Genomic DNA, 14,096 nt, shown 5'->3' on the forward strand with positions numbered 1-14,096 from the left:
TCTTATTTAAATACAAGTAATACAATAATAAGATGGAAGGAGGATAAAATAATTCAGTTGTGAATAAAACAGTAAGCTATTTGATTGAAAAACTCTAATGACTTATGGTGAGATAAAAAGTCATTTTAAAGCAAAAAAGATCAAGAACTTGATTTAAGGTGAAGCATAAAATTGCAAATGAATAAGTGAGAGAAAGACAGGAAATGTGGGTAGAAAGAAAGTGAAGAATAATAAAGGAGAGGTATCAATGCAGTAAAATATAAAAGAATAGTACGTATAGTATAGAAAATTCTATAGGAAAATTAACCAAAGATAAAAAGGAAGAAATTGGAGGAAATAAGATGAGAGCGGATTTAGAACAGGTTCTCTTCTAGTTGTAAGGATTCTGGGGCTACATTTCCATGCAAATGAAGCAATTCCTAATAATCATTGCAATGATGAATTTTGTGCACTCATGTAATGTACATAACAGGAGGGACTGTACCAAAATCGGCAGTCTCTTCTGTAATACAATGTGCTAGTACACATGAGCCTTAGTGACTATGAAATGACAAGAAATGGCGAAGCCAAGTGGTCTGGTTTTACTATATAAACATATACACCCACAGGCATGCACAAATCATGACTGAAGGTTTTGCATGCACAAATGCTGTTTAGCCAGTGTTTCACTTGAGCCAGTGGTGTCCTGTGCTCGACTGCGGCACTTAATTGTCAACATCTGCAATAATGACAGTCCACCACATGGTGGTGCTGTTTGCCTGAATCAGAGTGAGCACAACAACAGCTGTTTACTAATTCCATGAACATTAAAAATTGTATAATACCTGCCGCTCAAGATATTCTTATACCTTTGGGGTCCTGGAATACAGTGGCTTAACACAGGCCCCCCCCCATCCCTGCTGTGCGGGGGCCCCACTTAGCACAGTACTCAGGCCTGACAGCTCCGGATAAAATCTGGAGCGAGGGCCCCTCCATGTACATGTCATGGGAGCCCTCTACTTTCGTTACGCCACTATTGGAATACTCTGAATTGTCAAACTTGTAGAGGTGCGATGGTTAGTAATTGTGTTGGTACTGCCATTGGCAGTGCTGGCAAGGGCAATTGGTGTTGCAAGCTGCAGTGGCCCCCTGACAAGGGCCCTGGAATTTTCTTATTTTGACAAATTAAGCACTATGTTTAGCGTGCTGAAGCCAGACCTATCGTGTGTGTGAGTTCCCTACAGACTACAGAGAGGAGATAACTGAATGTAGTAAACAGTGACTGTACTTTTCAGATGTTAACTAGTTCCTCATACATTACAATGGAAGCTCTTCTACAGGGCAGAATGGTACACCAAACCACCATTAGCAGGAGTGGAGCGAGAAAAGCTCTTCTGGGTGGAACCAAAGCCAACCGTATCTATATTTTCAAGAATTTGTAACAGTAGATATTGCATGTCTCTGCATTGTCAAGACAGACCTAAACAGTATACATGCACTAAGACTGAAGTAGAACTTACCACTTGCCTTACCCGTACCCAGAATTCACACATTTCAAGAGTGCATATCCCACTAGTGGTGTCTTATGGGAGACAAGGATGGGTGCCACAAATAAAGCAACAGCTTATAAGGACTTGCAGAAGGTGAAGTCTCCGGGTGCAGGTCTGTGGATGAAATACCACTGAGCAGCAGTGTTCCAGCAGACTTCTAAATGCAATGGGCCTGATAAAGTTACTTACAAGACTGAATCTGAATTAACTGATCCCTCATAATGAGGTCAACAGATATCTAAAGCACTTCAGAAGCATTGCAATAATTTCCAAATTGTGAGCAGTGCCTAGAATTGCTTTTATGTGTGCACTGTACAAGGTGAAAGTGCTTGCGCTTTGTCATCCTGCCCTTTTTGATTTTTCCCCAATGGACTAGACATTCTCGAGTCTAGTGGATGACCACAATGTTTGTATAGCATCATCCACTTAGCACATAGCACATTAAAGCACCAGCACACAATATGCCTCCTGCTCCTAAGCAATGGCAGCTACTGCACCTCCACCATGGTAAAGGGAGAGTGATGGCTGGTGGTTAACTTGTTTACAAATGCACAAACACATTTACAGGCCCTAATGTCCCTACAAGTAGCACCCTTCACTTGGCAGGGAGCTTTTCCCCAATCCTGAGCTCAAGTTTATGTTTTACTGGAACATCTTTTGGCATAACCATTTTGGTACAACAGAGCAATGCTAAAATTTGAATCATTATTCTAGATGAATGATAAATGTAGTTGATAACTGCACAACAGTTTTTGAGCCATCCTTAAGTAAATCTCCCCTACAGGAATATTCAGAATTGAAATATGAATTCTGACATCCAGCTCCTGCCACCCCAATATAACTTTTACCTTTCTTGATCAGTGTGGAAACCTTTGCAAGATCACTCTTGAGCCTGTATGCATTTTGCCAACTTTCTTGCAGAATTGGCCAAATGAGCCAATATAATCAGAAATCAAATAAGTATAATAAAGTCACCATCACTGAGTCTGAAAAATATATCTCAGGTTTGTATCTTGACCTGCCTTACCTGTTGGTAAAGTTGGTGTGCTTTGATTTGATCCGCCTGCATATGTGAGTGATGCTGTTGATGAATCTTTCACTGAATTCTGTGTCTCATTCATTTTGTTGAGTTGCGTTGTTATTGTCGCTGTAGAGCTTAAGGCAGATGATGCCGCTGGCACAGCAGAAGTGTTTGCTTGTGCGATGCTGATGTTATTGAACGCTGTCACTGGTGGTGAGGTTGAGCTGCTTTGGTTGGCGCCTCTGGACTCTTGTCCAGCCCCAGGGGTAGGGAAAGTGCCAGGCCCTTTAGTGGGCACTGATTGAGAAGCATTTTCAGTGAAAGTGGTTGCCACCACTTGTGCGATGGCCACTGTTGTAGCATTTACAAACAAATCTTGAGGCCCTGTAAGAATTAAGAACAAATTTACAGGACAAGCATTTTGTAATTCAGCAAAGCTCACAGTATCATCCTTCAGAATTTAGTTTAGGATTTGTTTTTGGCCTGTAAGACTCACCAAATAAAGTCAGACATACAGTCTTTAGTGCTAACTCGAACCTTAAGCTTTGCCTTCTATTGCTTTTCCTGGTTTATGGCACCCCCCTTAAAAAAATATTCCCTAATTTACTTTGTTCCTTAAAGTAACTTTGCCCTTTCTATTTTTGTATCATCCTATGGATAGATTCTTTGCCTGTTTATGTGTTTGTTAGCTCTTACTTGGACACATTATTTGCTTTCTCTTGGAGTACTAGCAAAGAATGTCTCAGAACAATGACAGATATACGAAGTGAATCCCCTCAGGAGAAGGGTGACCCTTGGCCTTCAAATAACAATGTAGCCAATTTCATTGGTAAAGAAACATATGCCTATGTTCTTTCTTGTCTATTTTCCACGAGCACAGGCTCCAATATGCTGCTCCCTATATTGTTATTTTACTTCTTTATGCCTGTGATAAGAGGTGGAAGAAGAGGGAAATGGGCTCACTATATGTATGACCTCCTTCTCTGTATAAGGGAAAGCTCCTTGGTAGATGGACATCTGGAGGGAGAATATAGCTTCTGTGGGACTCCACTGCCTCCGGTTCCATGTGGATATGTGTGCGGGTGTGTTTATGCCTCCCTACGTATTAGTGGTGTTTGGTTGATGGCAGGTTGTAGCATTCACCCCAGCTCTGGAGCATGGAAATGACAACACCACAAACGGAGCTCTGTAATACATGTCTTTATTCTTCAGCATGCAGCTGTTAATTGAACGCATTGCGTCACAGACTTTATTGACCACACCCAGACACACCCAAATACCTCCCAGCTGATTGCGTAACTTTGTAAGGAGTCCGCCTAGGACCACAAGGGTCCTACAGAACATAAAACAGGACATTGAGGGGTCACCTTATATCCTTTACTTGTCACGAATCTCAATGGTTTGGAATTAAATGGAGCGTCAGTCTTACGTTTCTATCTTTGTATGTCGGTAACCGGTCTCTGTCCTCAAAAGCGAGCCCCGAGTGCATTGGCGCTTATCTGCATAGACTTTCATCTTACTTTTGCAGAAAGTGTCTGTGACAGGAATCTCATCAGGGTCTATTATTCCACTTGTGGTCCATTGTGGTAGCTTTGTCCTAAAAGCTCTACCGAACAGCAAGGTGGCAGGGCTTTCACCTGCTGTCAAATGGAGAGCTGACCGATAAGCACAAAGGGCTGGACATAAGGCTGACTTGAGATCGGTTTCATCGAACACAGCACGCTGAACCACTGTTTTCAGGGTCTCCATAAATTGTTTAACAATGCCATTTGTCTGTGGCCAGAGAGGCGTGCTTTTCTGATGCTTGACTTTCAAACAGCCGAGAAAGTCCTTAATTCTCTGCTATTGAAGGGTGACCATTGTCAGATTTGAGGATTTTGGGAACACCCCAAGGTGCAAAAATATCTTCCAGCCTCTCGATGACTTTGTCATGTGTGGGTGATGATAAATCTTCCACCAGGGGAAAACGTGAGTACTCATCAATAACTACCAGGAGATGAAGGCCATTGTTTAAGGTTCCAAAGAATCAATTGTAACTTTCTCTCGAGCTCGTTTAGGAAGGTCAGACATATTTAGCGGATGCTGTGTTGTCTTGGGAGATAAGTAGTTACACAGGTGACATAGTTTCAGTTAATTCTCAACTCGTTCTTCAGGACGAGAAAGCCAGACTCTGTCTCTGAGAGCTCACTTGGTGGCTACAATGCCACAATGACCTTCGTGTTCCAGTTCAATGGCTTGTTGTCTCAAGCTCTCAGGTATGGTGATCCTCAAACCTCTTACTATAACACCTTCTTGAGTCACAGAAAGTTCTTCCCGCACATTTTTAAAATTCAGCGTCATCAGTGAGAGGTTGAGTATGCTTTCTACATGAATGCGTTGCAATGACATCCTTGAGTGTGAGCATGTCTCTGTCTGTGTTGGTAACAGCAATGATCTGCTAAATGCCTAGAGCTGCAGGGGTGCTAAACTTTACTATGAAGTTGATATATGCTTCAACTGCTTTAGATGTTGCACTGTGACGCTGTAACAGCACTCGTGAGAAGTAATCTGCAAGCTATTGATACTTCCCGAGCTTATGCACAATTGTGTAATTATACTCTTGCAATCTCAACCCCCACTTCCCGATACGGGGGGGGGGGGGGAAGCTTGGCTTTATGATTTTCGAAAATGATGAGAAATGCTTGGTAGTCAGTGACAAGGGTAAAAAGCTTCTGCACAGAAACACATGAAAATATTCATAAACCCACACTACAGTTGGGCGGCTCTCTTTTTCAGGCTGAGAATAGGTACATTTAGTCTAAGATAGACTTATGCTAGCATAGGCCACAATGTGTCTCTGAGCATTTGGAAGTCCATTGTGTTGAGCAAGGATCACGCCCAACCCCAGGGGCCTTGTGTCCACAACAATCTCAGTTTGTAACTTTGGATCAAAGGAAGCCATTTCAGTTGCATTTTCAATGGCGTCTTTGATATTCTTGAACCTTTAGTCACATTCAGAAATCGATTGGAAGGGGACATTCTTGTTTGTCAACTCTCTTAATGGGGCTCTCTCCATGGCAAAATCATGAATGTATCTGGAGCAACAGCGGGCCATGCCTAAGAAGGATCGCAGCATGATTACATCTTGCAGGGGACAGGTGGATGACATTGCTTGTACTTTTTCAAGGTCGGAGTCATTATTATTATTATACATTTATACAGGGCATAGCTACCCTCAGGCATCCCAGCGCTAGCGATCAAGAAGACAACCAATTAACTTATACGGCTACTTGCTGGAAAAGCCAGGTTTTTAAAAGTTTCTGAAAAGGCAGGATGAGGGATTCAGAACGCATCTGTAACGGAAGGGAGTTCCAGAGCCTTCCCACATTATAAGCATAAGATCTTCCTCCACTTCTTGTCTTTATAATTTTAGGAACAACTACCAAATTGTGGTTGCGTGAGCGCCGCTCCCTAGAAGGTCAATAGGAAGTTAGGAGGGTTTTATTTATTTTTGGACCCTTTTCACAGATTGTCCTATGGGCAATGCATAAAGCCTTGAACTTTATCCTTTCAGGAATGGGTACCCAGTGCAGAGCTTTAAAAGCTGGTTTGGCTGATCGGGATTTAGGAATGCCCATTAGCATCCTAGCAGCACAATTCTGTGCCACCTGCAATTTTCTAATTGTTGCCTTTGGAGCTCCCAAGTAAAGAGAGTTGCTGAAGTCCAATTGTAACAATACCAGAGCCTGTAACAGAATACGTTTGGCATTCATAGGCAGCAGCGGAAGTATTCTCCGCAGAGCTCTAAGTATCTCAAAGCATACCCCTGTCACCTTCACTGCTTGATGGTCAAACTAGAGGGCATTATCCAGCCATACACCCAAGCTCTTTACTCTGGTCTTAGATACAGGGGGAAGACCAAGACACTTTTCCCCCTTCATAGAAAATATGCCCAAAGATTTTGAATCGGCAACCAAACGACATATGTGTGTACAGCCATGGCTGGTGCAGATAAGAGCGATGGGGCGGAGGAGTGGGGTGCGGGAGTCGACAGATGATGAGGTAAAATATCATTTAAAAAAAAGAAAAACACTTACCTTAATCTCACTGTTCTGCCCAGTTGGCGATGCTGCAAGCGCAAGGTAAGTGTTTTTATTTTTTTAATTTTTTTTCCCTTGTCATCATCTGTTGATTGCACCCACCCTCCGCCTCACTTCTCTTACTTGCGCCGGCCATGGCTGTGTATGTAAGAGCTTTGACATGTTCCTTTTGTGTGGGCCCAAACACTAATATATCATCACTGTAGTTAAAAGCATGTGTGACAGGTTGAATTACTCAGTGAGTGACATCCTGAAAGATTTCTGCAGCCGACAACACACCAAAACTGAGTCTGAATATCTGAACGAACATACATGAGTTGAAAAAGTAGTAATGAACCTACAGTGATCTTCCAGCATGAGTTGGTGGTATCTTTTGTTCAAATCAAGATGCTAGAAGACTTTGGCACCATTCAGCTGTGTAATCATGTTCGCTATGTGTGGCCCTGGATGTCTTTCTTTCTTGATTTCTTTGTTGGCCTGGAACATATCAACACAAATGTGCACTGCTCCTCCACTGTCCTTTTTGGCACCACCACTACGGGCAAAATAGATGGCTTCAGACCAGTAGAGCAATCTATGATGTCATGCTTTAGTAATGCTTTTAACTCTTTCTCAACTGACTCCCGTAAATGAAAAGCAATTGAGAGTGTCACTGAGCACCAAAACGAACGTCCTCATTAATGTGAAATTGCAGCAACATTGTCTTGGTTTCCCTAGGCTATGATTCAATGGGAATTGACTCACTATTTCAGAATGTGCATTGAAGTTGTAGTTGATGGATATCAGTCCCATGTCAGTGCTGAAACTGAGTAAACATGCACTCAACGAAGTACATTGGAGAAAATGAATTGGTGCTTGTAATGTCATTTTCTTATGCCTCATGGTCACTTCATATGACCTTTGACTTGCAATGGGGTAGAAGCAGCCCATGTGTACACCTTTGTTTTGGATGACCTTAGACGTTTTACCGACAACAGTTTGTTGTACTATTCTGGCGGCATGATATATATCTATGCCGCACTGTTTATAATGAAAGTTGAAGGATTTTCCTTTAGTGTGATCTTGAAGCAACGGCCAAATAAGTTTGCTTGCTTCACGTGGTGATCTTTCTTTGACCTGGATTCTACCTTGCAAGCAGCAAACCTACGTGCGCATGTCTTTTTGCGGTCAACATCACCATTGCACATCCATCTTCCTCACTGTCACTCAGTGATGACACAGAGGAGCCTTTTGAAGATGAATTTGAAGACAATCAGCTTTGTTTAGTTTCTACTTGACATAATTGATGTTGTTGTTTGGCCTTGTGGACGTGGTAAGACTGCTTCAGGAACTTTCTGGTGCACATTTTCTCTTCTGAACATGACGCATTTAGTTTCTCTTTCACTTTGCAGGCCGCTATGAAATGGTTTTCTCTTCCACAGCCTTTGCATATCTGTCCAATGCAGGGCATTTACTTTGATGTGGAAACAAGAATTCAGATCAGAAACACCGTTACTTTTTCTTCTGAGACATTGTCTTCTGGGCCTCCACTTTGTGTTTCTAGCTTATTCTTCATAATCAAAGCTAATTCATTCTGGGTTGTTCCAGCTTCTATATCAACAGCCTATCAATCTGCACGTTCTTCATCTCTTGCCGCCATGAGTACCTTTTCGAGAGTGTCTCTCTCAGCATGCGTTGTCTGAACGAATCGGACAGGCAACCATTGATGACTCAGAGGCGTTTGGCTACTTCGTCATTGGATTCACTGAACCTGCAGTGTTCTATGAGGGTATCAAGTCTTTCAACAAACTCATCCATGGTTTCATCAACCTGCTGTTTTGCCTGGTTAAAAATTGACCTTTCATAGTCAACCTTTGGCACCGGATTGAACTTTGCTTCCAAAGTTTCTTTGATTTAATGGTTTTAATGGTACGATTCTTCATCAGCTTGTGATATTTTCTGTAATTCTTCTTTCACTCCATCACCTGCAAGGTTCTTTAAGAATTTGATGATCTCTTTGTCATCTACTTCTTCTAGAGCATCTATGAAGTCATCAAATGTTTCAATCCATGCAGTCAATATTCAGCCTTTTAGCAGTGTTGAATGGCAGTGGTGGCTTCAGGAACTTAGCAGTGTCATAACCTATGTTGAGACTTACCGATGTTGCGCATATATGCTGTGCTGACGAAGGTTGCTGCTCACTCAGACCTTATGTAAGCATCAACCGCGAGTTTACATTTGGATTGTCGCGGCCAGGCTGATGTCTTACAGTGCCATCTTCTTTCGTTGCGGTGAGTAATGGTTTTGTCTCTTGCACCCGCTTCGCCACCACTCTCAACTCTGTGCTTCATACCTGGTTGTTGTTGCCTCTATAGTTTCTTTGTGCCTGGTAATCTTGGCCTTTAGCACTTTCTGCTTTGTTTGAACAATGGCTCTGTGTTACACTGTGGCGCACTATTCATTCTTTAGTCCTTACAAGTAGACTTCTGGCGGGCTGCACATAAGCCAACCGTAGCTTTCATCTTGTAGCGCACATGTTCAAGTTCAAGTTCATAAATTTATATAGCGCACTACTCACCCAGAGGGTCTCAAGGCGCTTGAGGGACGGGGGTACTTTACTTATCGAATATCCAAGTTTTTTGTTGTTTTCTGAAGGAGAGGTGGTTCTGTGTAAGGCGGAGGTAGGTAGGGAGAGAATTCCAGGTCTTGGCCGCTAAGTAGGAGAAGGATCTTCCCCCCCATGGTGGATCTTTGGATTCTTGGAATTGCGGCGAGGGCTTGATTGGACGAACGGAGTTGGCGGGTGGGGGTGTAAAAGGACAGGCGCGTGTTGAGGTATTCAGGTCCTAGGTCGTAGAGGGCTTTGTGTGCGTGGGTGAGGAGACGGAACGTTATTCTCTTGTTGACAGGGAGCCAGTGGAGGTCTTTCAGGTGACCGGAAATGTGAGCTTGGCGGGGAATGTCTAGGATGAGTCTGGCTGAGGCGTTTTGGATGCGTTGGAGTTTTTTCTGTAGTTTGGCTGTGGTTCCGGCATAAAGGGTGTTTCCGTAGTCCAGTCGGCTTGTGACCAGTGCGTGGGTGACCGACTTTCTTGTTTCGGTGGGGATCCAACGGAAGATTTTTTTGAGCATACGTAGGATGTTGAAGCATGATGATGAGACGGCGTTGACTTGCCTGGTCATCGAGAGGGAGGAGTCCAGGATGCAGCCCAGGTTGCATGCGTGGTCCATTGGTATGGGTGCGTTTCCCAGGGCCGGTGGCCACCACGAGTCGTCCCAGGCGGAGGGGGTTGATCCTAAGATGAGGACTTCTGTTTTGTCCGAGTTCAGTTTTAAACGGCTGTTCTTCATCCACTCGGCTACTTCTTTCATCCCTTCGTGTAGGTTGGTTTTGGCGGTGTTTGGGTCTTTGGTGAGGGAGAGGATCAGCTGGGTGTCGTCTGCGTAGGAGATGATGTTGAGGTTGTGTTGGCGCGCGATGGATTCGAGGGGACTCATGTATACGTTAAAGAGGGTGGGACTGAGTGATGATCCTTGTGGTACGCCGCAGATGACTTCGGTGGCCTCTGAACTAAAAGGGGGGAGGCGGACTCTCTGGGTTCTTCCGGCGAGGAACGAGATGATCCAGTCCTATGCTTTTCCTTGTATTCCGACATTGCTGAGGCGTTGTATAAGAGTGCTGTGACAAACTGTGTCGAAGGCTGCGGAGAGGTCAAGTAGGATGAGGGCGGCTGTTTCTCCGTTGTCCAGTAGAGTACGAATGTCGTCTGTTGCTGCGATGAGGGCGGTCTCGGTGCTGTGTTTGGCTCGGAAGCCGGACTGTGAAGGGTCGAGGGATTTGTTGGATTCGAGGAAGGTGGCGAGCTGACTATTGACGGCTTTCTCAATGACTTTGGCAGGGAAAGGGAGGAGCGAGATGGGGCGGTAGTTCTTAAGTTCGGTGGGGTCTGCTGTGGGTTTCTTCAAGAGGGCGCTGAGTTCGGCATGTTTCCAGCTTTCCGTGAAGGTCGCGGAGTTGAGGGAGCAGTTGATGACGTCTCGGAGATGGGGTGCGATAATGGAGTCTGCTTTGTTGAAAATGTGGTGGGGACATGGGTCGGTTGGCGATCCTGAGTGGATGGAGTTCATCAGGCGGATGGTGTCTTCAGTGGTGATTGGGTTCCAGGCGCCGAGGTTGTTGGAGGGGGGTTTAAGTTCAGAGGTGGGTGGGGTGGGCTGATCTCCAAAGCTGTTATGTATGTCTTGGGAGGGAGTGATGTCGTTGGTGCCGGCGGTGGGGTTGGTAAACTCTTTGACGATGTTGAATAGTTCCTTGCTGTTGTGGGCGTTGTTGTCAAGTCGATCCTTGAATGCTGATTTCTTGGTGGATCGGATTAGTTGGTGGTGTTTGCGGGTGGCGTTCTTGAAGGTGGCCAGGTTGTCAGTGGTTGGGTTTTTTCGCCAGGCTTCCTCGAGGGTGCGACAGATCTTCTTGGATTTCTTAAGGTCATCATTGAACCAGGGGGCTTTTTTGCTACCTTGCTTGATTTGATGGTTTTTCAAGGGTGCTAATTCATCAGCGCTATGGGTGATCCATTGTGTGAGGTTGGTGGCTGCTTGGTTTGGGTCCAAGGATTTGGCAGGAGGGTTATGGTGAAGTGATGTGAAGAGCTGGTCGGTGGTAATTTTGTTCCAGTTTCTGTGGGGGATTGGTTGTGGATGGTTGTGGGTCGTAGTCTTTTTGTAGTTGAAGTGAACGCAGCTGTGGTCCGTCCAATGGAGAGCTGTGGTGTGATTGAAGGAGATGTGTTTGCTGGAGGTGAAGATTGAGTCGAGCGTGTGCCTGGCATAGTGGGTGGGGGTGTCAACAAGTTGTTTGAGTCCGAGATTGGCGAGGTTGTCCAGAAGGGTGGTGGTGTTGCTGTCGTTGTTCTTTTCCAGGTGGAAGTTGAGGTCTCCCAGTAGAATGTAGTCCTCGGAGGGGAGGGCGTGTGGACTGATGAAGTCGGTGATGTCTTCGCTGAATTGTGTGCGGGGTCCTGGTGGCCTGTGGATGAGGGTGCCTCTGAGTGTGGTCTTGGGGTCGGTGTGGATCTGGAAGTGAAGGTGTTCGGTGGCTGCGAGGTTATCATCGGAACTGGTCGTGATGCGGATGGTGTTCTTGTGGACGATGGCGATGCCTCCTCCTGTTTGGTTGATGCGGTCCTTTCTGATGATCTTGTAGCCTCCTGGGATGGCTATGGCGATGTCGGGTGCTGATGAGGCGTTCATCCAGGTTTCTGTAAGAAAGGCGACGTCCGGCGATGTGGTGTCGAGTAGGTTCCAAAGTTCAATGGCGTGTCTGTGGACCGAGCGGGTGTTGAGCCGGATGCACTTCAGGTGGTTAGTGTCGGAGTTCTGTTTGGAGTTTGTGGATTTGGTGTGGGTCCTGATGCAATCGAATTTGCAGGAGTGGCAGGTGAAGGGTCCATGTGTGCGTCCTGGGGTGGCTTGGTAGCAGTTTGGAAGTCGGTCGGGGTTAAGTGCTGAGAGGGTTGAGGCGTCGTACGTTATGCGGGAGGAGTGGGTTTTACGGGGGCAGGGGTTCTGGCGCTGGGCGCAGTCCGGGCGCGGACGGGCGTAGATGGGCTTACCTTTGGCGTGCCTTCGGCGCGCATGGGGCGCGTCCGCTGCGCGTGAACGCTGCGCGCAAATGCATCTGTCATAAATGGATCGTGGAGGAGGCGGGAGCGGGGTGGAGAGCCGGGCTGGGAGGCACAACAACAAACAACAAAATGGCAGCAAGCCCAAAAGCGAAACAGGACGAGATTGAGGCACAACCTGAAATCGCTATTAAATGGGCAGTGGCACCGGCACAATCAGGCACAAATAATAAAGCAGGCAAAGCGAGCAGTGCACAGTTGAAAAATAAATGAAGAGCAGTCTTGCAGTATAGCGCTACGATGTCGATATAAGCAGGCACGATTAATTACAGTAAGCAGTGCGAGCAGTGCGCTATTCAATTCCATGGCAATGAGCAGTCTGGCAGTAAGCGCTACGATACCAATTATTTCAGCAGGGAGCAGCGTGAGGAGCGACCGCTTCTAAGCTAGTCAGGACGGTCACAGCGCTTGAACTAATGGGTAGAGCCTTAACTTTCAGTGGGAGGGAGGAGCAGCTGGGAGGCGGGAGCAGGGTGGAGAGCCGGGCTGGGAGGCACAACAACAAACAACAAAATGGCAGCAAGCCCAAAAGCGAAACAGGACGAGATTGGGGCACAACCTGAAATCGCTATTAAATGGGCAGTGGCACCGGCACAATCAGGCACAAATAATAAAGCAGGCAAAGCGAGCAGTGCACAGTTGAAAAATAAATGAAGAGCAGTCTTGCAGTATAGCGCTACGATGTCGATATAAGCAGGTACGATTAATTACAGTAAGCAGTGCGAGCAGTGCGCTATTCAATTCAATGGCAATGAGCAGTCTGGCAGTAAGCGCTACGATACCAATTATTTCAGCAGGGAGCAGCGTGAGGAGCGACCGCTTCTAAGCTAGTCAGGACGGTCATGGCACATGGCACGCATGAGCAGTTTGCTGGACCTCAGCAAACTCTCAGGGAGAGCAGTCTTGTTTCTTCAGGATACATATCCCCTACTGGTCGCCAGTTGTAGCATCCACCCGAGCTGTGGAGCACGCAAATGACTACGCCACACACGGAGCTCTGTAATACATGTGTTTATTCATCGGCATGAACCCGTTAACTGAGCGCACTGCATCACATACTAAATTGACCACGCCCAGACACACCACAAATACCTCCCAACTGATTACATAATTTTGTAAGGAGTCCACCTAGGATCAAAAGGGTCCTACTGCACATATTCACACACCACTATGCAGCTGATTAAAACTGATTAAGTATTTATGAGGAAGCTGGCCCAGTCCCACATCTCACCGCTGGCACTAAGAGATATCACTATTTTAGAGAATTTACAGACCTATTACTAAAATCATGAATTCACACTCTTAGGGAAGAGTTAGGGAGTGGATGTGTAATGAACAGAGCTGCCTACTTTGGAACTGGGGAATCGGGTTCGAGTCTCAGCGTCCGCTCGGCATCCTGTGATTCTGGGCAAATCACTTAACCTCCCTGTATCTATAAAAAATTAAAGTGTCCTTGTGTAATGTAACTGGTGCTCATAAAATGCTTCAATACCTTTGTGTCGAGTTTGCATTATATAAACCTGCAAAAAACAAATCTGCTGCTTTGGGATCCTAGCCAACACACATCCTCCCTTGGGTTCGGGAAAGCTCCTGGCTCCTTTCGGCCCCATGACATCCTGTAATGGTCACTACAGTGACCATATGTTTGACTCCACCAAGGATTTGGGAACCTTGTTTTGTAAAAATGCTCCCTCCTCCAAACATTTGTTTTTTCAAATGTAATATCCTCAGAGGATTCCTGGACTCAGATCCCTGAAAGCTTTGCAGATTAATAGTCAAGATGTACAAAAGACCCCTTCTCATTAAC

The 14,096-nt window shown here is 45.6% G+C and overlaps 1 protein-coding gene across 1 annotated transcript in view; it reads right to left on the reverse strand.

Moving 5' to 3' along the window:
- The window catches only part of LOC144790706 (uncharacterized), a 180,668-nt gene that overhangs the window by 74,578 nt on the left and 91,994 nt on the right, over positions 1–14,096 (reverse strand). The window contains exon 11 of the mRNA XM_078665426.1: positions 2,557–2,934. Coding sequence (XP_078521552.1) covers positions 2,557–2,934 — 378 coding nt within the window. The remainder of the gene's footprint in view (positions 1–2,556; positions 2,935–14,096) is intronic.

The sequence above is a fragment of the Lissotriton helveticus genome, chromosome 11 (genome assembly GCF_964261635.1).
Source record: "Lissotriton helveticus chromosome 11, aLisHel1.1, whole genome shotgun sequence".
NCBI classification, from domain to species: domain Eukaryota; kingdom Metazoa; phylum Chordata; class Amphibia; order Caudata; family Salamandridae; genus Lissotriton; species Lissotriton helveticus.